The sequence below is a fragment of the Amblyomma maculatum genome, chromosome 10 (assembly GCF_055883805.1).
Source record: "Amblyomma maculatum isolate TAMU_Amacu chromosome 10, ASM5588380v1, whole genome shotgun sequence".
In the NCBI taxonomy this organism is placed as follows: Eukaryota; Metazoa; Arthropoda; class Arachnida; order Ixodida; family Ixodidae; genus Amblyomma; species Amblyomma maculatum.
This window is the reverse complement of record NC_139353.1, coordinates 55,220,209-55,245,373: the sequence shown is the minus strand read 5'-3', so window position 1 is coordinate 55,245,373 and position 25,165 is coordinate 55,220,209. Positions and strand designations below refer to the sequence as shown.

The 25,165-nt window shown below is 46.8% G+C and overlaps 2 protein-coding genes and 2 pseudogenes across 2 annotated transcripts; 3 read left to right on the top strand and 1 right to left on the bottom strand.

Annotated features, from left to right (window-relative positions):
* The first annotated feature begins 546 nt into the window (after nucleotides 1-546).
* LOC146176526 (sulfotransferase ssu-1-like) lies at nucleotides 547-1,775 on the top strand. The gene is made up of 2 exons (XM_084580997.1): nucleotides 547-1,018; nucleotides 1,242-1,775. Exons 1-2 carry the CDS (start codon nucleotides 563-565, stop codon nucleotides 1,725-1,727), a joined length of 942 nt encoding a protein of 313 aa, XP_084437123.1. The 5' UTR covers nucleotides 547-562; the 3' UTR covers nucleotides 1,728-1,775.
* A 2,826-nt stretch (nucleotides 1,776-4,601) lies between these two features.
* On the top strand, nucleotides 4,602-9,544 carry LOC146176525 (sulfotransferase ssu-1-like; annotated as a pseudogene).
* Nucleotides 9,545-12,539: 2,995 nt separating this feature from the next.
* On the bottom strand, nucleotides 12,540-13,877 carry LOC146176524 (sulfotransferase ssu-1-like; annotated as a pseudogene).
* Nucleotides 13,878-22,781: 8,904 nt separating this feature from the next.
* LOC146176523 (sulfotransferase 1B1-like) lies at nucleotides 22,782-24,842 on the top strand. Its single transcript, XM_084580996.1, has 2 exons — nucleotides 22,782-23,174; nucleotides 24,252-24,842. Exons 1-2 carry the CDS (start codon nucleotides 22,797-22,799, stop codon nucleotides 24,732-24,734), a joined length of 861 nt encoding a protein of 286 aa, XP_084437122.1. The 5' UTR covers nucleotides 22,782-22,796; the 3' UTR covers nucleotides 24,735-24,842.
* The last annotated feature ends 323 nt before the right edge of the window (nucleotides 24,843-25,165 follow it).

Here is a 25,165-nt window from a genome sequence, read left to right as displayed (position 1 = left end):
AATTACGAGATTACAAATTTTTCTTAAAAGGAGCAAGTTCAAATCTGCCGCAAGCAAGTACTGTGGGTAGAAGGAACACAACATGTGAAGTGAGCTTCAAGATCAGATAGAATAAATAAATATAAAATAGGCGTATGTAGATAGAGACGCGCCCAGTAATGAGTGGAAGTGCTTGTGTTATCAACCGCAGTCAAGATACATAAAAGATGCAAAGAGTGCAAGTCTTAAGGTGTTTTAGATTCTGTTGAATTAGCTCTGTTTATGCCTTCTCTTTCCTCCTCATTTGTCGCACGCGCACCAGCCTCTAGTTGCCATTTCTTCCTTTCTTTTCTCATGTCCAATGTAGAGCTATTTCTTAAATCAATAAAGCGTTCCAAGTAGCGCATGTACTATTCTTCTTTCAATTTCTGTTTGCTATATTTGCTGCGTTCCTTTTTAGGCAGATAATCACCAGTTTGTCCCCAAAATATTTTTCACTGAAGGGTATATTGAAGCAGTGCCTTATCGTGATTGAGATTTATCTTTTGGTACACAGGTCGCAGTAAGGGTAAATACAGTGACCATGGACGAAGAATCATACAGAGACGTCGGCGGTGTGTGGATGCACAAGGCATTTGGGGAAGAATCTATCCTATCTGCCATGAGCTACAAACCACGGGAAGGCGACATAATAACTGTCACATACCCCAAGTGCGGTACCAACTGGATGCAGATGATCATCTGGAACATTATAACGGGCGCCAAGCAGAATTCGGACGTCGCTCAATTGAGTCTAATGTGCCCATTCATTGAAATGGGCGGAGCAGGAGCCGCTGAAAACCCGGCACGAATGGGACCCATCATGACCCACCTTCCTATGAGCGTATTTCCCCCCGTGGAGCATGCAAAGTACGTATACGTCGCAAGGAACCCCTACGACTGTGTTGTCTCTTTCTACCACTTCATGAAAGGCTCCACGCCAAAGACAGTCTCCGACGTCTCTTTCGAAAGGTTCCTTTCTATGTTCTTGAATGGGAAGGTAAGCTAACCTTATTATACATAAACTAGTCAATCAAGCTTCAATCCCGCGCAATTTTGAAGGCGCAAAATTAACCCGGATTGGTCTTAGTCTGAGGTCAATATCTTCTTTGTGCTTTGGAAGGAAGATAAAGCAGACGAATTTAAATTTTAAGCTTGCGAGCTAAATAACGCAGAAAATGATTGCATGACGTATCAATCGCTGATTTTTTTTTTTTGCGCAGGCAATCTACGGTGACTACTTTGATCACCTTCTTCCATGGTACGAACACCGGCATGACGACAATGTCCTGTTCGTCACCTACGAGCAACTGAAGACCGACATCAAGGCGCAGGTGCTCTGCATCGCCGACTTCCTGGGAGAGAAGCATGGCGCTGCCTTGCGTGAAGATCCAAGCTTATTAGAAAGAGTCATAGAGGCATCAAGTCTCAACAGTATGAAGGCCTTATTCAAATATGGACCAGCGGAGAGGATGAAGAAAACTGCTGAGTTGGCACGGAAAAAGGGTATGCCGTTCGAAGGCCCTAAAGATATGAGCAGGGAGAATGTAGAAATGCATGAGGGGGCAGGATTTGTGCGAAAGGGAATTGTGGGTGATTGGAAAAACTATTTCACGTCTGATCAGATAGCAAGAACGAAGGAATGGATCGCGAGAAAAATTGGAGATAGTGATGTCATGATGCTCTGGAAGGACTGTGACCTGCCGTGAGCACGCAAATGTGTGGCATAGGCTGCAATGTCGCTTACAACTTGAAAAACCAGGTTTGAATTTGTTGAAATAATTTTTGTTTGTTGCCAATCGGCAATAACGCTGTGTCACAAAGCCCTGCTCGCAGATTGTGGCATAACTTTCCGCTACTGCCAGCAGCAGGAAATTGAAAAAGAGTACTTACTCGTACTTTCAGTGCTTAGTACTATGCATATGATTGCGATTAACGGCAAAGATAGAATGGAAAAGTCAGACATATTTCAGTTCTGCCGATAATAAATAAAAAATTAGAACATATCTGGCAGCAACGATGAACTCCTTTACAAACAAGCTTTCCAATTTGTCTCTTCGTCAATATGGTTTTGTCACGCGCAAAGTGGGCTATATCTCTTTTGGAAGAATTTGCAGACGTACTCACACTGCAATAGATAATAACTTCTTCAGCCTAGCTAAGTTTTTCGGTGCTAATGATGGTTGGTTGGTTTGTGGGGTTTAACGTCCCAAAGCAACTCAGGCTATGAGAGACGCCGTAGTGGAGGACTCCGGAAATTTCGACCACCTGGGGTTCTTTAACGTGCACTGACATCGCACAGCACACGGGCGCCTTGCTTTTCGCCTCCACCGAAAAGCTGCCGCCGAGGCCGGGATTCGATCCCGCGTCCTTGGGAACAGTAGTCGAGCGCCGTAACCACTGCGCCACCCCGGCGGGGAGGGTGCTAATGAAGTCTTTAATACTGTTAGCTATGTTATTATAATAAATAAATTACATTGTTCAGGTTTCCGTGAACCACTTCATGATGTGCTAACAAACTATACTTCCGACCGATCACAATTAGTATCCTTAAACAAAGAATGTTTCAGTAAATGTGCCCATATAGACTGGTGTTCCACAAGGTGCGGTTTTATCTCCGTTGCTTTTCACCATATTTGCCAATGATTTTTTTTTTTGTACTGTAGTTAATTTCAGGGTCTTTCAATACGCTCACGATTTGAAAACAAAGCGCAAAAGAAACAAGAGGACTTAACGACGAGGCAGACATCTTCGTGTTTCTTTCGCGCTTGGTTTTCAAGTCGTCAGCGTATTCCATGTGGCCCAGCTTTCCGCCCTGTATGCACTATTTTTCTATATTATTTTTTCAACGTCGTCCTATTCCATGCAGCACATGTAATAGGGTTGGTGGAACGTTTTTTCTTAGTAAATGGCTGCCCGAGTATTCATGAACGTAATTTATTAGTAATAAATGTAGCTGCTTCAGACGATAGTGTTCAACGATACATGCCTAACAAGCTGAACGGCGTTCCTACATCTAGACTGCTATCCTGACGAGAAGAGGCACTCCTTCATAGGGCTGTCTAGCTATCTTACCGATTCGCCAGAAAAAGACTCATTTACCTCATCTCTTTATCAGATTGTAATACCATAATGGGAGATAAAAAAGACAAACCAATGCAACTGTGCGCGATAAATGAGGCTTTCTTTCCGCCATCCTCAGTCCAGCCACTTCGCTTGCCAATGATACGCGGCAGTGAAACTCTCTGCTGCAAGGTAAGCTTTTATATTTGAGATACTTTCATTCCATTTTAGTGTATGTATTCTCATATGGAAACTTTGCAAACGCGGCTTCTCTGCCTGGGACAATTTTACTATGGGCAGTAATCATGAATGTGTCACAATACTTGCCGTAAAGATGCAGTACAATAAAGGTTTTTTTTTTGTTCAGTTTATAGCGTTTATCATAGCGGCTCAGGCTATGGTAAACTCCGTAGTTGAGCGCATCAGAAATGTTGACCGCCAGGGGTTAACTTGCACTGAAATCACAATGCACACGGTCACCTTGTTTTTCGCCTCCATCGAAAAAGGGGGCAGCAGACGTGATTCGATTCCATGTGCTCGGCTTCGGCAGTCGAGCGCCCTGACCGCTGAGCTACCGCGACAATAAAGGTGATACCTGTTACATGTATAATGGCCAAGCAATTCGCTTTATTTTACAGCGATATGATTACTTTTGTTCAGAATAAATTATGCCTAAACGATCTTTACACTGGCGATTTTACAAGCATAATTTCTAGGCGGAGAATAGCGAGAAAGAAAGTATTGGTTTACGAAACTCCTAAGGAACACTGGTTCATGTAGAGATCTTGCTTCGCGCTCCACTCATTGCAAAAAAAAATATGTAAACATTTTAATTTTTACGCCAGTTCTGGTTTCGGCCACCTCCGGGTGTTAAGCCGCAATATTGCTTGCTATACCTTTTTCGTGATACCTCTGGATGCTGAGGAGGATTTTGCGACTCTGTTCTCGATAATGTTCTCACTTCTAAGCAAGAAAAAAGGTTGACAATGCTATTGCCAAGAAAGCAATGAGGAAAGAATATGGTTTAGGGTAATTATGTCGGGTTCATAGTGCAAATAACGGAAACAATTGTGTCTCAAAACATTGCCTCTGTTTTTGAAATAGTACATTTTAGAATGTTGCTCGAAATTTTACAGATATACGTTGCGTTCCTGGATTGGGGCTACTAGAGTAAGCTTTTGGAATGAATAAAAATGAAAACGTGAGACTGACGTGTATCTTATACAAGTAATCAATTAATAAGGCTTTGGATATCTTATATGTAGTTCTTTCTTTGTGCTTGGAGAGCTATTTTCATTTCTAATGTTATCAAAAATCATTCTCAGGAAAGTGAATATTTTATGCATAAACAGATGCAGTTCACGTTATAACTGGTGCAGTATACTTACTAATAGGAATAGTAGATGTCTCGTAGCTAAAAATAGTTGTTCAATTCTGATTTGAAGGCAGTGTGACGGGTGAAACACAGTTCTTTTTTTTTTTTTTCATTGCTGATCCAGGTAGTAAGCGACAAATCAAGAATGGACGAATCGTTGTATAGAGATGTAAACGGGATCCCGATGCTACCTTTTTAAAGCGATAAGACCATGATGTCAGCAATCAGTTACAAACCACGGAAAGGAGATATCATTCTTGTAGCATACCCCAAATGTGGCACTAACTGGGCGCAGTTTATCATCTGGAACATATTGACGCGGGCGAAACCGACCACCGATATCGGCGAATTTGGTCTCATGTGCCCTTTCATCGAAGTAACTGGAGCGGGACCGGCTGAAAACCCATCGAGGATCGGGCCCATAATCACTCACCTCCCATTCAGCATGTTTCCACCAGGAGTATCTGCAAGATATATCTACGTGGCCAGAAACCCTTACGACTGTGCAGTTTCTTACTACCACTTCCTCAAGGGACTGACGTCGAAGACTTACACGGATGTCTCCTTCGAAAAGTTCCTTCCGCTTTTTCTCTCTGGAAAGGTATTGCCGCTGTTTCGCAGTTACTTTTTTTTTTTTTTACTCGGAAAGCATTACAAATGGTCATCGTTAGCTATAGGCTTCACTATTGTCCCTGTAGTCTGGCGAACTTCAAAAATCGGTCGGGTAGGCTCGCGTGTTGGAGCGGCGGCTATACCGGACTTTGTTTAACTTACCCTTGCAAGACCACTTGGGTATGACATCACAAAACAGCGTAGCCAATCAGAGTGACGGCACAAACAAGATCGGAGAAAAGCGCACAGAGTTCGAGTGAAGATAGTACATTGCTAATACCTGCAGAAATTAGAAAGCAGACAAGTTTGAACAATGAACAGTCCCCGGAGGAAGAAAACAAAAGAAAAGCTAGCAAAAACGCATCACGCAGCCGCACGTGAGTTTCCGCACAGTCATTCAAGCAGGCATCTAAACGGGTGACGCAATCGATAAATGAACTGGCGCATGCAAGTATACCCTATCCAGCAGGAGTTTGCCCTAGTGCTCTAAGGCCCGCCGTTTCTCCTTTGACAAGTGACAGTTAATGTCGATGTTGTCAAGAGATGGCTCGTTAGTTTCTACTGCCGTGGATGCAAAATAGACCGGATCGTGCTTAACATGGTCAGCAAAAGCGATAGCAGTCCCCCGGGAACAAGTGTCGGTGCTCATTAGAAAAAATTTGTGACAAGGAGTGCAGCCCGACCATTGTGAAACGACAATAAACTTCGGGGAGCGCAAATGCCTTGAGCAAGCAGGAGTGAATGGTTCGCCTCCGCTACAGCATCACCGGTACGGAAATCGTCACAGGTAACTTCCACAAGAGCACTGCTTCGCGGCGGCAGCGAGAGGCTCTCAGCGGAAACACGAAGTGCGGTATTGCAAGGACTGCTGCTATCTTGTTCGGTAGATTGTCCCATCGAAAACGTGACGAGTCTATTTCGCAGGCCGATAACTGCTCCGTACTCCCGCAGAAAGTCAATGCCGAGGATAAGGTCACGGGAGCAGTCACTTAAAACAACGCAACTAACGGCGAACGTAACTCCGTTAATCTGAATGCTAGCCGTGCACATCCCCTTTCGCCGGCGGTTCGAAGGTACACACCTGGCCAAGCAGTGAGCACCTTCTTCAAAACAGTCGCCATGCGAGCACTCAAAATTGAATAATCGGCACCGGTGTCCACTAATGCATTGACCGTAGTGCGACCGTCTAAAATAACCGGAATGTCCAGAGAAATGCTTTTTGCTTCCCTAGGTGGCGGTACCAGCAGCTCGCGGTCGGATCGAAGCGGCGACGACCGGAGGTCTTCAACGCAGCGACTACCAGCGGCCTCGCCCCCGAAGGTCGCTGTTTTCAGTTTTCCCGATGAGGGCTAGACGAGCGGCCTTGGTCCTCTCGCGAGGAACCGTAGGTGAACGAGGAGGAGCGCCTTGGCGAAGGCGAGCGGGGCTGACGCTGCGAACGAGATGAAGAACGCTGCTCCGCCAGGTACTCCTCAATAACTCGGGGTCGTTGACCAAACCGGGGAGGAGGCGAGTCGATGCGGAAGAAGTGGAGACCGAGGCGTCGATACGGACAATCCCGGTAGAGATGTCCTGGTTCACCGCAGTGGAAGCAAAGCGGACGGCGGTCAGGCGTGCGCCAAATGTTGGCTTTGCGTCGGGGCAGCGGACGATTGTCGAAGTTCTGCACTGGCTGCACTGAGGGCAGCGGAACTGTAGGTGACGCGAGAATGGGCGGTGGTGAAGCCTGACTCTGCAGCATCCGCATATGTGGGACGATTGTCGGTCCCCGACAGCAATGGTGGGCTCGGAACTACAGGCGAAAGAGGGCTCTTGAGTGCCTGCAGCACCTCCTCCCGCACTATAGCAGAAACGGAAGTTGGCGATTGCTGCAGAGGGCTCCAGAACTTGCTTAGTTCTTCGCGCACGACGCTGCGAATCAGTTCGCGCAATGCATCGGGATGCCGCTCTGAAGATGCAAATGATTCCGCGATTGTGCTTGTAGGAAAAGGTCGGTCATAAGCCACGGCACGTTGTTGTAGCACCTTTTGCATTGTGGTGGCCTCCGCAAGGAATCCGTTTACAGTCGACGGAGGGTTTCGCACAAGGCCTGCGAACAGCTGCTCTTTCAAACCCTGCATCAAGTGCCTGACCTTTTTGTCCTCGGACATGGCGGGATCGGCTCGCCTGAAGAGGCGCGTCATGTCCTCGACGTACGCTTGGACACTCTCATTCGGCCTTTGGATGCTAGAGTGAATGGCACGTTCTGCGTGCTCGCGACGATCCACGCTAGCGTAAGCCTCGAGCAGTTGACGACGGAATTCCCGCCACGAAGTTAATACTTGCTCTCGGTTTTCGAACCAGATACGGGCGCCGTCCTCAAGGCTGAAGTAGACGTTCCTTAGTTTGGCAGCATCGTCCCACTGGTTGAAAGCAGCGACACGTTCAAACTGAAGGAACCAGTCCTCCACATCCTCAGAGGTCACCATGGAAAGACTTCGGTACCCGAGGGGCCTGCAAGGTGTAGTTACAGGCCGGTGCGACGCCCGTTACCTGCTGAGCAGGAGCACTAGATGTCATGGCGGCGGGTGATGGCTGAAACTCCGGAGACAGTCCCTGGAGCCGTCGACTGGAGCGATGCACGGGGGTGTCCAATGGTACAGGGCTGGCGCGACGTCTTGTAGATGGAGATTCTTGCATAGGCGATCGTTTTACCCAGCAGCTCCACCAGAATGTCACGTACACGGTGACTAAGGATACCAATGATAGCAGGGGGTAGCCCAGACACAACACAGCCGCACAGACGCAAACGTGCAAGCGACACTTTATCGTCCTCTTCAACTTCGTCCTCCTTTCACACCTCAGTCATGCGCCACCTGGCAACGCTAGGTGGCAATATCAACAATCACTGGCGTCAGATCGCTGGGGCGTTTATTGGCATGAGATGGTGCTATTAGCTTCTTCAGCGCCTACTACTTCGAGCAGGTACTTCCGTGGTACGATCGAAGGCACGATGACAACATCCTGTTTCTCACCTACGAGCAGCTGAAAGCGAACACTAGGGAACAGGTCCTGAGGATCGCAAGCTTCCTCGGCGAAGAACATGCCGCAGCCTTGCAGCAAGATGAAAACATTGGTTCAGAGTGTCCTGGACGCGTGTAGTTTAGAAAGCATGAGAGATTTCTTGAAGTACAAGGCACCAGGTCAAATTAGCAAAATTGTAGAAGCGGCGTCAAAAAAGTCCTCGAAAGCATTCGCTATGCTGGCAAAAATGCAGGTGGATCACGTCGAGACGCACGAAGGCACAGGATTTGTAAGGAAGGGGATTGTAGGGGATTGGAAAAATTACTTCTCGCCGGTTCAGATAAAGTTGATGCAGACTTGGATTGCAAAAAATACCTGTGGCAGTGACATTATGACTCTTTGGAGTAACTTAGATTTACCGCAATAGAGAAAGAACGGAGGAAGAACCCTTATGGATAGCATATTTGATATTCCTACAAAGCGAAATAAAAAAAAAAGCATTGTTATCAATTTATACAAGTTGGCAACGCGAATACGCGCGAAAGCACATCTCTTTTTGTTTCGAATTCAGCCCGTCACTAGGATTTCAGTATCAGGTTTCAGCCAAAGGTCATAAAAATAGGCGAATTAGGGCATTAAGGGCAACTAGAATACAAATTTGGCCCCACTTAGCTCAACTTAACAGGTAAAAACTATAACTGTGTATTTGGATTCGCTTTGAACGAATGGAAGTTTATGAAGACGGCGCCATGAAGTGCATAGCTCAAAATAATATCACGTTAACACGCCGGATGATGAGCTGGGGGCGACTGCTTTGAGGTTGCTATACTCGCTTCCCACGAGAAATATTTGGATCTAACCGGTGCGAGTGATTTCTTTCTGAGAAAATCGCAGGTCGAGGCTTGCTTTCCGCATTTTGGTTTTTCGATTTACATCGTAAATATTGTCCTCACAAATAAAAGGCGCTATCTATTGATCATTGCGGGTACAAACACATGCAAATCATCAGTCAGTTCCACTACCTGAAAGCTTTCATAGAATAAAGGCGCGGCGCCGTAAGCATTGATAAAGATGAAAAGAAAAGTTCTTAAAAAGTACCTATTGTTAAAAACTGACCATTGCAGAAAAACATTGCCCTTAAGTCCCCTTTAGACCACAATGGCGACTTCACCGTACTGTTTTTCCTTAACTGTATCGTCATTTCCTCCCTAATATCATCACCAACAACATTACTAGCGCATCAGATCATTACCAACTAAACGCACCGCCATTTTCATTGCTACTACCATTTTTTCCTTTATCCCTAATTGCAGCGTCATCATCTTCACTACAAGCATCATTATCAATATCGATAACGGCATCGTCATTGTCATCGCTGTTATCACCCTCACGATTGACGAGAGTTACGATTGCTTTCTCGCGAGCCTGGCGTGGCGTGTGGCGTTCAACGCCGTGCAGCACGCAACAACATGAACACCACAACATGGTGACATGAAGAGCCTTGGTTGTGTTCTTTATCTTCAGTAAAGTTTCTTTTTGTAAAATATTGTATTGACGCGCTGAACTAAAACGGAGGATGCGAGTATTCGTTAAACTTGTTAAAACTGCCAGTCTGCTCGCTCTATCACTAAATATACAGCAGTGAAAGAGAGTGGATCTGTACATTATAGGCTCACCGTCTCTATGTTGTAATGCTCTCATTATCGCTGGGGTATGGGGTCGCTGCTCGGCGCCATCACGCTTTCTGCTTAATGGTGAATGCCAATAATTTAGACCAAAGTGCCTGCCGTGGTTACATTACAATCGCGCATACCCAGTCGATCCACGAATGTATATACACTGCAGACTAACGAACAAGCCAGCAAGCGCAACGCGAAGCCTATATGGTAACGTAGGATGAAAGGAGTGGTTTCCTTGACGAATCTTAAAGCGCCGCGACGTTTACCAGCGCAACCTAATCGCCACTGTAGAGTATTTTCGCTCAAAGCAATCCACCGATTAGACAAGCATCACAAAATTAAGATGGGTTATTCAGATGTGCAGATACCCTCTAGTCCAAAGCTGCGCATCTGCTAATAGAAAGCTCTGGCTGAATTAAACCACCGCACGCGTGCTCTGTTTTACTTTTGGTGCACCTGCACTTATCGTGAAAACAATTTCTCTGTCAGCCTACACCAGCGGAAAAACGTAAAACAGCAGGCGAAGTTGGAGTGTGAATCACCGAGAGTGATGTTATCCGAAAATGTAGAGGGTTCATCTACACTCACCTTGAACGCGGCGCTGCATATGCTCTCTCTAACGGCAGTGCATTTGGTGCGGCAGCATTTTTAAGCAAAAATGCTTATTGCACATGGGCATAGAGGCGATGTCTGGTGTCGTCTGTTGCAGCTGCTATAGTGCTTCGTGGCCTGTTTGTCTGCGAAACTCACTGAACTTCTGTGAACACGGGGTATATCTGGTCTCGCTTCCTTAAAGGGCTCAAAATTTAGGAATAATTGATTTTACCCAGAAATATTCGTTTTTTTTTCTAGAAGAGGTTGGTATGGTAAGCGGATAGGCGGTGGGCTCAGTCAAGCGTCAGCATTCCTTATGTGCACATAGGACAGAGGGGCTTGACAACACCGAGCTATTCCAGCTTGCTAAGTGAACAGGATTGTTAAGTGAACAGGAGGCCGTTGGAATGTAAGGCGTATGACAAAAGATAGATGCACCTGCTTGGAGGGCGTCTTTTCAGCAACAATAGCCTGGGTGAAGGCCTGAAGTGAAACGTAAGGTGAAAGTATAATCATCCAGATTGGTAGTCACCAATTAAAGAAAAAACAATCACGCGCTGCCAAGATCGATCAAAAACAATGACATCCGATTTTTGCATCTGTAGCTCTGCCTAAGAAGCTACGGTAATGCTTGTTTAATCATCTACTCTCTGGAGTAAATATGTCGCAGGAAATCTATCTATCGTAGACAGGTTTCGCGCGTACTGCCCTCGTCTATAGAAAGAGGCCGGTAATGTCCTGTGGAACAGCTGGTGTCACTTGAAACGTATTCGGATGGGGATGGTGGGAGCGGTGTAAATGGTCCGCCTACATTATCTATGACATCATGATAGTCCCACTAAAAGTTCTCATTAGGCTGTCAGCAAATAAATCTAAAGAAAAGGATTGTTTGTAATGCCAAACATGCAAAGGGATCCAAAAGCTTCTGGTATCAATCGGAGCTTACGGGTTATTTCGGTGTTTACCGCTGTGAAATATTCATGCCGTCATCAAGATATTCGAGTAGAAATTAAATGAAACATATTAGACATTGAACTGTTTGTGGTACACAGATGCAGAACAAGTGATAAATTTTCTTTTCTGAACTACATTCTGGAAAACTATGAATGCTTTCAGAGGCACTGAAACATATTTTTAAAACAGTGCGACCAGCGTCGTTCTTCTTCGTGCGGTCAAGCACAAATATGCATCTGTACAAACTATCCGAAATGAACGTTCAACTAAGACCTTAAACATGACGTAATGTCCTGCTCTCTGCCGTAATAATAGAGATGTATAGCGTGTGAACTCTTCAGCACTTGAGGTATCAACTCTCAATGCTGACTGACATGTCGAGTTCTTATTGAAGAACCATGCCAGACGTTGATTTAAACTAGTTTCTTTGCCTCTCACACTTTGTGTGTCGCAAACGCAAGAAAATAAAAGTTATTAGTTCATTTTTGTTCATTTTGCCTAGTGTTTAAAGCATTCTGGGCGGTTACAAGATAAACCAACAGTTTCGTTCCAACGCTTCATGAGCTTCTTGCAGTATGTGGCACTTTGTAGCAACCGCCGCTATCGCGTAGTGGTTAAGGCTCTCGACTGCTTCACCTCAGGATGCTTATCGATTATTTGCAGCGCCAGCCTCAATTTCGATGGAAGCGAAATGCAGGGCTCTCGTTTTCTGTGCGATGTGATTTCACGGTAAAGTACTGAAGTAGTGAAATGGCATAACCTAGTATAGAAGTCTGTAGAGCTGTAATCACAGTAAGAGTTTGAATTCGACTGCACTCCATAGTAGGGCACATGTATGTCCAACGTCAGTCGTCACCTTACCGCAATGGAATTTGACTCTATATAATAATATCATAGCATGCAGTGAGCAATTACAGCCTGAATCAGGCAGCTAATGCAATATTAGCGATCAGAGACCTGCATTTTGGTGCATATTTGAGGTACCATTGCTAAGAGCAACTATGCAAATCTAGGGTGAAGACTTGTCAAAGCACAACAGAGGTAAAAGCCTCATCCTCTAAAACGTAACTAAGAGAGTTCTACTAAGTATTGTTTGTTGCATCCGCATTTGCTATCAAAGAAAGCAGTTAGGATGCCATTAGCATCTAACGCACTCTATCCTAATCTTCTTGCCGCTATTCTGAAGCTTAACACATTACATTCACATTCCAGTAAATGCATCAAAAATTGGCACACAGTCATCAACCCGGGAGGTCGCAGTCCTGCCATAGCGACATTACATCACTGCCTTTAGTTTTTCTCGCTATCCACTCTTTTGTTATTACAATCTGGTCAGGAGTGAAACAGCTTCTCCAGTCGCCAACAACTCCTTTCCGCACAAGTCCTGACCCCTCGTGCATTTCCACGCTGTTCGGAATGTCCTGCGGCGTTTCGAATGGCATACATTTTCGCGACGCTAAGGTCAGTGTTTTTTTCATCCTTTCTACTGGCGTGACTTTAAAGAGAGGTTTCATACTCTCCAGACTAGATACCTCTATGATTCGTTTCAGCATGTCTTCATCTTCACGCAGACAGGCGCCGTGGCTTTCTCCCAGGAAGTCGGCAATACGGAGCACCTGAGTCTTGATGTCTGATTTTGGTTGCTCGTATGTGCTGAACAGAACGATGGCGTCATGCCTACACTCGTACCAAGGAAGAAGATGGTCAAAATAGTCGCCGTAAATTACCTGCACAAAACAGTTATAAAAAACTGACGTAAAGTGCCTAAAAGATCGACATACTAGATTTTTTGAGAGGCAAAGAATAGCTATTTTTAAATAACCTCGTTCTATTGCGATACAATCTTCACTATGAGTTTTGAGTGCCCTGACCATGTGTAGACTCAGTTTCTTCTCCATAATGGAGTGAAGCTATCAGAGTAAATGTAAAGAAGATTACAAGCGTCCCGAATAGATTTTAATTACTTTAAAGGCTGTTAACCCTGTCACACTTTGCTGCTAAGAAGCGAAGTTATCATTTATTTCAAATAATTGGCAGAATAATTAGGTTGCAGAGCCTGAAGAATTTCCTGTTTAATAAGAGTTCTGTTTTATATCTGGAAGAAAGAGAAAATGTTTACTTACCTTCCCGTTCAAGAACAATGAGAGGAGCATTTGGAACGAGATGTTGGAGACTGTCTTCGGCGTCAGACCGTTGATGAAGTGGAAGTAAGAGACAGCACAGTCATAAGGGTTCCTTGCGATATATACATACTTCGCCTGCAGCCGTGGAGCAAAAACGCTCATTGGAAGGTGGGTCATGATGGGTCCCATTCATGCCGGATTCTCAGCTGCTGCAGCTCCGGTCATTTCAATGAATGGGCACATGAGTCTGAATTCAGCAATGTCAGAAATGGATTTTGCACGCGTTATAATATTCCAGATGATGACTTGCATCCAGTGTGTACCGCACTTTGGGTAAGTTACAATTATTACGTCGGTTTCGCATGGCTTATACTTGATGGCAGAACGGATTCTTTCGTCACGGAAAAACTTGTGCATCCACACGCCGTCGACGTCTCTGTATGAATCCTCGTCCATAGATTCTGCATTAACTGGTTCTGTGAATTGTGGAATATAACACGTGTCTCAATCAAACTCTTGGTGTTTCAAAGAAAAAGCTACAATGACCTTTTCCGTTTTCTTCTAGTTTGTCAGATAAAGTGAAATCTTATCTGAATCCCCACGTTTTAATTGTCGCTGCGATGTTGAATTGTTAGCTTTAATGAGGAATAGCCCCTTCAAAAACCTTTCATTTCCTAAGCTAAATCACTAGGACAAGGACACACAATTTATTTTGTTGATGCCAGAATTACTTGGACAATTAGGAAAACCTTAATACTGTAGTCATAATATAGGTAATGTAAACTTATAATCGTCAAGCCTTATCTTTGTTATGGTATACAATATTGATCAGTGTTCTAAAGGTCAGAATAACTTTGTATTCTATCTCCAAGCACGCACAAACGAACAAAAATGAGGTGGAAACAATCACTGACGATTTACTGAAAGCAGATTGATAACGAAAAAAAGTAGGTTTGCGCAGTGCAAATTAGAAGAAAATTTACTTTTAATTTCCAAATTATTGCAGCTTTTTGCAGCTTTTTCTTCAAAACTTAACATCTAAAATAATCAGCAGGTTCAAAAGGTGCCTCTGTAAGTAGTGAATTCTTGTTTTTCATATAAAATCTACCACAACTAAAAATACAAATTCCTAACGACAATAAAATAAGGCTGTTATGTGATGATTTTGAAACATAGACGACTAAAACGTAAGAAGAAAGTGACAGATGCCCCTCAAAGGAGAATCTGCAGAAAATGGCGGCGACCGAATTTCCTGACATAGGTAATAATCCGATAAATTCGGTCTTGTCTATTCTGATACCGCACCCTTCGACGTCACTGGAACATACCTAAGGATATAATGGACGAAGTCATGGCAACCAAGCCGGCATCTTTTGCTTTATATTATTATAGGACAAACCAGATGGTTAGTTATAAGGGAATTTACGCATTTAGCAAATTCACCCTGACAATTTGAAAATAATTGTAGTGCATACGCCTGTTCACGACTTTTCTCTGCAGTTGACTTGGCTTATTGCCTCCAATTAGAATCCGGAAATATGTGTACTTCAAACAGCCAAATAAACAGTTGCTAAATATTGTAGCGTGTGCAACAGCAGCCGCTAGGCGGCTGCTCATCGAGAGTCTCGTGCGCGGACTCGAAGAAGTGGCCCCGTGGCGTTCGAGAAGAAGCTGAGGTCTGCTGCTGTCACTCAGTGCTCTCTGGACCTGCTCTTCGGTGCTTACTAGGTCAACCCCCTATTAAAACCAACCTTCTGGTTACGGGCCTGAACGGCTACGTGACACAGGGGGAGGTGAGGCCTTGAATTACATGTCTCGGGCCTCTCGCAGCCGCTCATCGAATCCCAACCGGCTTCCGCTCGTGTCGACACCCGTTCATCGCTGCAGCCCTCGCCTCCGATGTCTGGCGCCGGAATTCGCTCCTCTACCTGAACCGACGCCAGCTGACCAGCAGTTCGAGACTTCTGTAATGGCACAGGCAAGTCAGCATCAGTTGCTGCTTCAGCAGCCTCGTACGCCCCCCAGTTTCCATGGAGCTACTGCGGAAGATGTTGACGACTGGATCGACCAGTTCGAGCGAGTGGCGCAATTCAATCAGTGGAGCCCTGCTCAGAAGCTGCGCAATGTATATTTCGCCCTTGAAGACTGCGCAAAAACGTGGTATGAGAATAGGGAAGCCAGTCTTCAAAGCTGGGATTCCTTTCACCAGCAGCTGCGGGACACTTTTGCCAGCCATGACCGCCGTGATCGCGCACGCCGCCTCCTAGACGCTCGTGTGCAATTACCTAACGAGAGCGTGGCCATGTTCGCTGAGGACGTGATCCGTTTCTGCCGATGGGCTGATCCCGACCTGACAGAATCAGCGAAGTTGCGCCACCTGATGCAGGGCGTAAAAGAACCCCTCTTCGCTGGTCTGGTTCGCAGTCCACCCCAAACCGTCGCGGACTTCATCAATGAAGCTACCCTCATTGAGCGAGCCCTTCAGCAACGATACCGGCGCACGGAGTCTGCCTGTCGTCAACCCTTCAGCAGTGTGGCCACATTGAACGGGTCCACTGAAGCTCACTCTCTGCGTGAGCTGATCCGCGAGGTAGTTCGCGAGGAGCTCCTCAAGTTCAATCTTGGATCGCCTAACCCGACTGCCGCAGCGGTCACCGAAGCCGTGCGTGAAGAAATCCGTCAGACATTTTCACCGCCTGATTCACTATTGGAGCCACGTTCTATGAACTACGCAGCGGCTCTTCGAAGGCCTGCAGTGCTCCTGCGCAACAGCTTCGTTTCGAAGCACAGCCGCCGCCCACTCTGCAGTCACCGTTCTACCAACCTTCTTACCAGCCGCCAACCCAGCAGAGCCTCGTCATGCAGCCGTCCGCTCCTCAGCCACTATCCTGCCAGCCTCCCTACCAGCCGCCATCCCAGCAGAGCCCCGTCACGCAGCAACCGGTACAGAAGGCAGACGTCTGGCGCACTCCTCGCCAACGGCCGCTGGGCTACCACTGCGGAGAACCCGGCCACTTGTACCGTCATTGTCCATACCGTGAACTCGGTCTTCGGGGTTTTGCTCGTGATTCCCCGCGTCCCCGGGTCGGCGAACGCCCTCCAGAAATCGAAGAATATCTGGCAACCCGGGCAACCTCTTCGAGCGACAGTACACAGTCGTCCCCCGTGCGCTACTCGTCACCCGGCCGCCGTGAGTTTAATCATGTGCCGATGCGCCGGTCGCCAAGCCCACACCGGGGAAACTGAAGGCGGCGACCTCAGGGGGGCAGGTTGCTGACGAACGGAATCGATGTCCCGAAGACCCTCCCGTGACGACTCAGCCCGATGCTGTGACTACGATGCCTCCGCCGCCCCATGAACCCGAAACTCCCAATCAGCCTCAAGCCGATCACGTTGTTAGCGCCGACCTTTCCGTTCTCGTCGACGGACACCCAGTAACCGCTTTGGTAGACACCGGAGCAGACTTTTCAATAATAAGCAAGAATTTCGCAGATCGGCTCTCCAAGGTGAAAACTGAATGGCTGGGGCCGCAAATTCGTACTGCTGGCGGTCACCTTATGACGCCGATCGGACGATGCACTGCCCGAGTAACCATCGCCGATTCAGCCTTTGTAGCCGTTTTTGTTATCCTGCCGCACTGCTGCAAGGACCTCATACTCGGCATGAACTTTTTACGTGAGCATGGGGCCATTAGTAATGTTCCTCGCCGTACTGTAACGTTTTCGACGCCTGCAACAATGACCGCTGACTCAGAACGACGCCACGCACCTTTACGCATCGTTGACGCGGATGTATCCATGCCGCCACGTTCGTCTGCTCTCTTCACAGTCAGGTGCGACGACCAGTCCTGTGCTGCCGGTGTTGCCGAACAGAACACAGAGCTTCTGTTACATCATGGAGTCTGCGTTGCACGCGGTATAGTTCATCTGACTAATGGCCTAACTCACGTGCTGATTACGAACTTCGGAAACGAACGGCAACGCATCGCTAAAGGCACCACGGTAGCTTACTTTGAAGGTGTCGCAGAAGCTGCCCACGACTGCTTTGTTCTTGAGACCAACACGTCTGCCAGCCAAACGCCCAACTTCAACCCTGATGTGAATCCCGCTCTATCACCGGCAGAGAAGGAAAGACTCGTCGGGCTACTCTTTCAGTTCCAAGACTGCTTCTCATCCGCCTCCGCGGTTGAACAGACGCCCTTGACCAAGCACCGCATAATAACCGACGACCGCATCCGACCAGTCCGACAGAAACCCTACCGAGTGTCACCGCGGGAACGCGAAGTCATTGCTCAACAGGTCGACGAGATGTTAAATGACGGTGTCATCCAGCCATCGAGGAGTCCCTGGGCTTCGCCTGTAGTCCTCGTTAAGAAGAAAGACGGAAGTTTAAGGTTCTGTGTGGACTACCGTAAGCTCAATCAGGTCACAAAAAAAGACGTCTACCCGCTGCCACGCATTGATGACTCATTAGACCGGCTGCGCCACGCGCGCTACTTTTCATTGCTTGATCTTAAGAGCGGTTACTGGCAGATCGAAGTCGATGAACGTGATCGCGAGAAGACAGCGTTTGTCACGCCCGATGGGCTTTATGAATTCAAAGTCCTACTTTCAGATTGTGCTCCGCTCCAGCGACATTTCAGCGAATGATGGACGCAGTTCTATCTGGTCTTAAATGGCAGATGTGTCTAGTCTACCTGGACGACGTTGTGTTTTCACCAATGTTCAAGGAACACCTCCAACGTCTCTCCGCTGTGCTACGGGCTATCAGATCTGGCGGCCTTACGTTAAAACCACAAAAGTGTCACTTTGGCTATGAAGAGCTCCTGTTCTTGGACCACGTCGTCAGCCATCGAGGAGTTCGTCCCGATCCCGCTAAAACAACAGCCGTCACCAAATTCCCTACTCCATGTAACAAGAAGACAGTTCGCCATTTCTTGGGCCTCTGCGCCTATTACCGCAGATTTATTGAAAACTTCTCACGCATTGCCGCTCCGTTGACACGTCTCACAAGGGATGATGTCACCTTCACCTGGACGGACGAACAGCAAAAGGCATTCGACGAGTTACGGCACCGCTTGCAGACAACACCTGTGCTTGCCCATTTCGATGCGAATGCCAAGAGTCTGGTCCACACAGATGCCAGCAACGTGGGTCTAGGCGCTGTACTCGTCCAGTGGCAAGACGGTGCCGAGCGAGTTATCGCATACGCCAGCCGGACTTTGTCCCGTGCCGAATCGAACTATTCCACCACCGAAAAAAAAATGTCTGGCTGTTGTATGGGCGGTGATGAAATTTCGACCCTATCTTTATGGCCGGCACTTTCGGGTTGTGAGTGACCACCACTCTCTGTGCTGGTTAACGAACTTGCGAGACCCCTCCGGACACCTTGCACGATGGAGCTTACGGCTACAGGAGTTCGACATGACCATCGTGTATAAGTCTGGACTTCAGCACAACGACGCTGACTGCTTGTCCCGTTCACCTGTCGAGGCTGCGTGGGAAGACGAAGAACCAGACTTTCCCCTTATCGCAGCCGTAGACGCACTCACTGTTTCGCAGCAGCAACGTAACGATCCGGGTCTCGCACCACTTATCGATTTTCTGGAAGCGCGCACTACAGAAGTTCCCCGTCTCTTCGCCAGAACGCATTCATCGTTCTGCATGCAAAACAATGTCTTATACAAGATCAACTTCGCTCCGACGGGAAGAGATTACCTCCTCGTCGTACCACAGTCTCTTTGTGAAGAAATCTTACAGGCATGTCATGACGAGCCCACCGCGGGTCACCTGGGGTATGCTCGAACTCTGGCCCGAATTAAGAAGAGTTATTACTGGCCAAAGCTTGCGGCCGCAGTAGGACATTACTTGAGAACATGCCATGATTGCCAGCGACGGAAAACACCGCCTGCGAAACCGGCCGGCTTACTGCATCCTGTTCAAGTGCCAAGATGCCCATTCGAACAAGTTGACATGGATCTGTTGGGTCCTTTTCCAATCTCTGATTCCGGCAACAGGTGGATAATTGTCGCGACAAATTACCTCACGCGTTACGCTGAAACGAAGGCCCTCCAGCGTGGTACGGCAACCGAGGCAGCGAAATTGTTAATCGGCGCCCCGACAGTTATAATAACGGACCGAGGCACTGCTTTCACTGCCAAGCTACTGGAATCTGTCATGCAGCTAAGCGGCACTACCCATCGCAGGTCAAGCGCCTACCATCCACAAACTAGTGGCTTGACAGAACGTCTGAACAAAGCTCTCGCCGACATGATGTCCATGTACGTGGATGTTGAGCATCGGTCTTGGGATGACGTCCTCCCGTATGTCACGTTTGCGTACAACAGGGCGCAGCAGGAAACAACGCAAATGACGCCGTTCTCCTTATTGTATGGCCGCGAAGTTTCGACAATGCTCGAAGCCATGTTGCCCCACGACGGCCGTGACCTCGAAGTTGGCGCCGAGGAGTTCACTCAACGCGCAGAAGAAGCGCGACAGCCGGCGATGGCACGCCTCCGGAACCAGCAAGGCCGAGACGCCCAGCGTTACGATCACCGCCACCGTGTAGTGACGTTCGCACCGGGCGACAGAGTGTGGCTCTGGACTCCGATTCGACGTCGGGGACTATCTGAAAAACTTTTGAAGCAGTACTTTGGGCCATACAAAGTGCTCCGTCAGCTGAGCGACGTCACGTACGAAGTGCTTCCGGACGGCTTTTCTTCTACTCGTCGCCAGCAGAAATCCGAGGTTGTCCATATCGTGCGCATGAAGCCGTACTTTTCGCGAGAAAATTAGCGCACCGCCTAACGCATGTTTCTTGCTTTATTTTTTTTTCTCTCTGCTTTCGAATTCACCAAGTTGACATTTATTTTTTTAGAGAGGGGGGTAATGTAGCGTGTGCAACAGCAGCCGTTAGGCGGCTGCTCATCGAGAGTCTCGTGCGCGGACTCGAAGAAGTGGCCCCATGGCGTACGAGAAGAAGCTAAAGTCTGCTGCTGTCACTCAGTGCTCTCTGGACCTGCTCTTCGGTGCTTACTAGGTCAACCCCCAATTAAAACCAACCTTCTGGTTACGGGCCTGAACGGCTACGTGACAATATCAAGCGATGCGAATTACAATCCTGATTATTTCTACTAGCTCCCTTCTTAGAGAGTTTCCATGCGTCTGCAAATAAATTTGAAAATATGATTTTTCTAGTCCGGAAAGGCCGCATTCGTTGTTTGCTTTCTAGCCGCCCATTCGCTGGCTATAGAACTTAACGCACCTGCAATCCATAACTGATATCCTCGTTTATAAAGTTATAAATGACGTTGCAATAATCTAAATTACATATTCAAAAACATTTCACCTGCAGCTCATGCTATTTCTAAACGCCAAGTGCCACTAATGGGCTGTAAATTTTGAGCGTGTCTTGTGATCACCCATAAACCTAGGGCTGCTCTTATATCCAATAGCAATAGAGCACCTGGCTACCAGAACTAAAGCAAAAGCATTTCCCGATTAATCTTGAAAATGAACATACCGTATACACGGCAGACGCAAAGTACCTCTGTAGTTGCGAAGCCAACTGGGCATGAAAAGTTCGAAACAGTACAGGTGAGTTTATAGGCGTAACAATCCTTCTGGCTTAAACAGTTCTATGTATGAAGAAATGCGTCACATCCGGGACGAAACGATTATTAGCAACTGTAGCCTTAACGCTAAAGTTCAAACGAAGCGTGGTGTCCAGGTGCGTCAGGTGTGAGAGGAAAGGCCACAGTACAGAAACACCCATAAAAGGAGGAATTCATGAAGAAAAATCAATTCGCATCTGCAACAAGGGTGAACAGAGGCTGCTAAAAGGTGAGAACAGGCATGTACGCGTACTATTTCACTCGACGTTTCGATCGGATACCGATCTTTCTCAAGAGTGAATCTTCTTGGATCGTGTTGCCGATTTTAAGCGTTTGGACACAGACCCCACCTGGGTAAGAAAACAAAACGTGAGAGACAGACGAAAGAGACAGATGCTGTAGGGAAGGAGGATGTCCAGGTGTGCCATCCCAGGCCCAGCTCTGAGCTCGACAGGCCTGTCGAATTGCGCTGACACAGGTGCCTGGATGCATAGCCTCTGCTGCGAAAGAATGTGGGCTATTGTCACTCTTCCTGGCCCCGACGGCCGAAGAGTGGGGGTAGGGAGAAAGAGATCGCAACAATCGTTGCCGCTGCAACAAAAAAAAAAAAGGGGGGGGGGGGGGGGGAGGGGCGGTGGATAAGGAAGGGTGTTAGCTTAGAAAAAAGTCGGAAGCAAGCAAAAGAAAACAGAAAGGGGGGAGGGCGGTTGAAGGTAAGTGGCCTTGACAAGAGGAGAACAGGCAAACACTTTGGCATTCAAAAAAGGTGATGACCTCAGATGACTTGGCTAGGTGTGCTTTGTGCATTACAGTTGGAATTTTCCTGTGTTCGCGACATGGGAAGAGAGGACAGGACCCCGTGGTTTTCGTTTAAGCCCTGTTGCAGAGTATTAAATTTAAAAATGAAATATGATTCTCATTGTTCGCGCTCACGAGTGGGTTTGAAGCCACTCTGTAACATTGTGACTTTAAGATTATCGAACTCATGACCTTCCTTGTGAAGGTGCTTCGAAAGGGGGAGGTTGGGAAGGGTTTGAGCGTGCGAGCGGTGATTATTAAATCTCAATCGGAAGGAATTATCTGTTTGGCCAATGTACTGCATACCACAGTCACCACATTCGAGCATGTACACAACGTTGCTAGAATCGCAATTTAAATCTTCTCGTATAAAATGTTTGAAATTTGAGTGGGTGCTTTTAGCCAGTGCTGCGGACTGCATGGGTTTACAGATTTGACATCGGCTTTTTCCGCATGACGTGCAACCCAAAGGTCTCGGTTTATTGACAGTTGAGTGGACAACGTGGTTTTGTAAATCCTTTGGTCTTCTGTATGTTACCTGAAGAGCTGTCGAAAATACTTTGGAGAGTCGTTGACTTTGTTCTATGATATTGAAATGTTTTTTCAGGATTTTGTTAATATTCGGGATTTTGTCTGCGAAGGTTAGAATGAGATTACAGTGTGGTGGTGTTGGCTGTGATTCCACAAGGATGTGATGACGGTTACTTATTTCAGCCCTTTTTATGGCATCTTCGATGATAGGGGCTTGTTGGTGACAGTTGATTTTAGGTAAAAGCGCGAAAACTCACAATTATTGCCTTTTCTGTGTTCGTGTGTGTTTCCGCTCCTTTTTCGAATTATATTTCTTACCTTCACCAAACTTCTCACTTTCAGAAAATGCACAAAAAATGGATGAAGAATCGTACAGAGACGTCGATGGTGTGTGAATGCACAAGCTATTTCGAGACGAGCCAATCCGTTCTGCAATGAACTACAAGCCACGGAAAGGCGACATAATAACCGTGACTTATCCCAAGTGTGGTACCAACTGGATGCAGGTCATCATCTGGAATATTATAACGCGTGCCAAGCACACTTCCGATATTGCACAGTTCAGCCTAATGTGCCCATTCATTGAAATGACCGGAGCCGGAGCAGCTGAGAACCCGGCACGAATGGGACCTATCATGACCCATCTTCCAATGAGCGTATTTCGCCCTGTGGAGCATGCGAAATATGTATACGTGACAAGGAATCCTTACGACTGTGCAGTCTCTTACTACCACTTCATCAAGGGTCTCACGCCGAAGACAGTTACCGACATCCCCTTTGAAAAATTCCTTACTATGTACTTGAGTGGAAAGGTAGGTTAACGTTACCATTTCTCTTTTGTTCAAACTTGTATTTAAATGTTGAATTCCTAAGGAACCCCGCAAAATCATTGTCAATCATTCTGACACAAAAAGGGGTCTTCTCACCGTCACGTACGTAATATACCTGATTTCCTATAAAACACAATCACTTAAACTGCATGATTTGTGATATGCTTGACGTGCTCCTCAACTGCCTTACTTGGTCGTGACGAGTTAATCGACTCCTTACAAAGAACTGGGTGTGGAAGTAGCAATGATCGTTTTTGGATGATAACCAAACTGGAGGACAGAAAACTGGTCTAGTTGGGTTGCGTACAAATAAGTCATGGTTTAAAGAGCGAACGACACGGACAAGCAGGGTAGAAGTCGGGCAATACGGCGGTGTTCTGTCACGTCCCTCTCTTATGGTAGGCAGCACTTACATTGGGCAGACTGGGTGATGTCTGAATACACGCATAAGAGAACATCGAGATTATCTGGAGAAATTACCTAGTTTCCACCTAGTTTCCACCTAGTTCTTCACTGTCAGAACTGCGGAGGGTGCCAAGCAGACTTTAAAAGCACGCGTATTGTATAGAAACCCTAATCAAGTATCGAGCGAAGTAGATGAAGCATTTTTTATTGGCAAGACAGAGATACATGTGGGGCAAAACCATTCATTAGCCTTTCTAATAATGAGGTCTCGTGGCTGCAATCAGTGTTCACTAAGCAAAATTAAACGTTTTCTCGACCACACGTTTCACATTACGGAACAAGAAAAAATGGTGATCCTGAATGGTAAACGTTTATTTTTTATTTTATTAATGTTACATTTTGTAGTGGATAAAAGCAATTCTTCCTGTGCAAAAGTTTAGGTGTTAGTCCCCTCCGTTTTTTCTCACTTCTACCCTGCTTACCCGTATTGTTCGCGCTGTTAAACGATGTCTCTTCCTTGTCTGCTTTGTGATAACCGTAGCTGAGAGTTTAGAAGATTAGCTTTACTGCTGCTTTTAAGCATCGACCAAGCTTATCTACGGTAGCCTACTGTAGCGTTTTTGCTTAAGGATTCTCATTATTTTGTTTGCACAGGTGGTCTACGGTGATTATTTTGATCACCTCCTTCCTTGGTACGACTATCGGCACCATGAAAACGTTTTCTTCATCACCTATGAACAGCTGAAATCCGACACGAAGACACATGTTCTTCGGCTCGCTGACTTCCTAGGGGAAGACCACGGTGCTTCTCTGCGTGGAGATCAAGGTCTTCTGGAAAGAATCATAGACGCGTCCAGTCTGAGTAGTATGAAGACCTTTTTCAAGGACAGACCAGAGGAGAGGATGAAAAAAACAGCCGCCTTAGCGTTACAAAAGTCTATGCCATTCAATGCGCCGAAGCACGTGGCCAAGGGGGAAGAGATGCATGAAGGAGCAGGGTTTGTGCGGAAGGGTTTCGTGGGTGATTGGAGAAATTACTTCACGCCCGATCACATAGCGAGAACGAAGGAATGGATCTCCAAAAAAACAGAAGTCAGTGACGTAATGAAGCTGTGGAGAGAATGTGACATCCCGTGAGGCTGTACGTCCGTCCTTTGCTTCTAATTCAGGTATATGTTCAAAAAGAAAACAGCCATGAGCGTTTGCTCTAGCTTGAAAGGCGGACTCGTCCTCGGGTCCGATGCATGGGAAACGAAAGCAGACCGTGAGCTCTGTAATGCTAAGGAACGCGAAAGATCCCCAGATTGTAAAAATTATTTGGAAGTACTACAATGGTAGCGCCTATCTTAGCGTGAATCGCACAAGGATGCAATTCCTGAGTGAAAGTAATCTCTCTCTTGGTGAGGTCGCTGTTCAGCAGCTGCTCAAGTATATAGAAATAGCCCACTATCTTATTTTGCCTAAATTTGAGATTACTAGAGGTCGCACAAGAGAAAGTCCGTGAAGTTAACTCAGTGTTGCGTGCTCGTTCCAATAGCGGGCAAGAGATTGTTGAAGAGGGCGGGGGG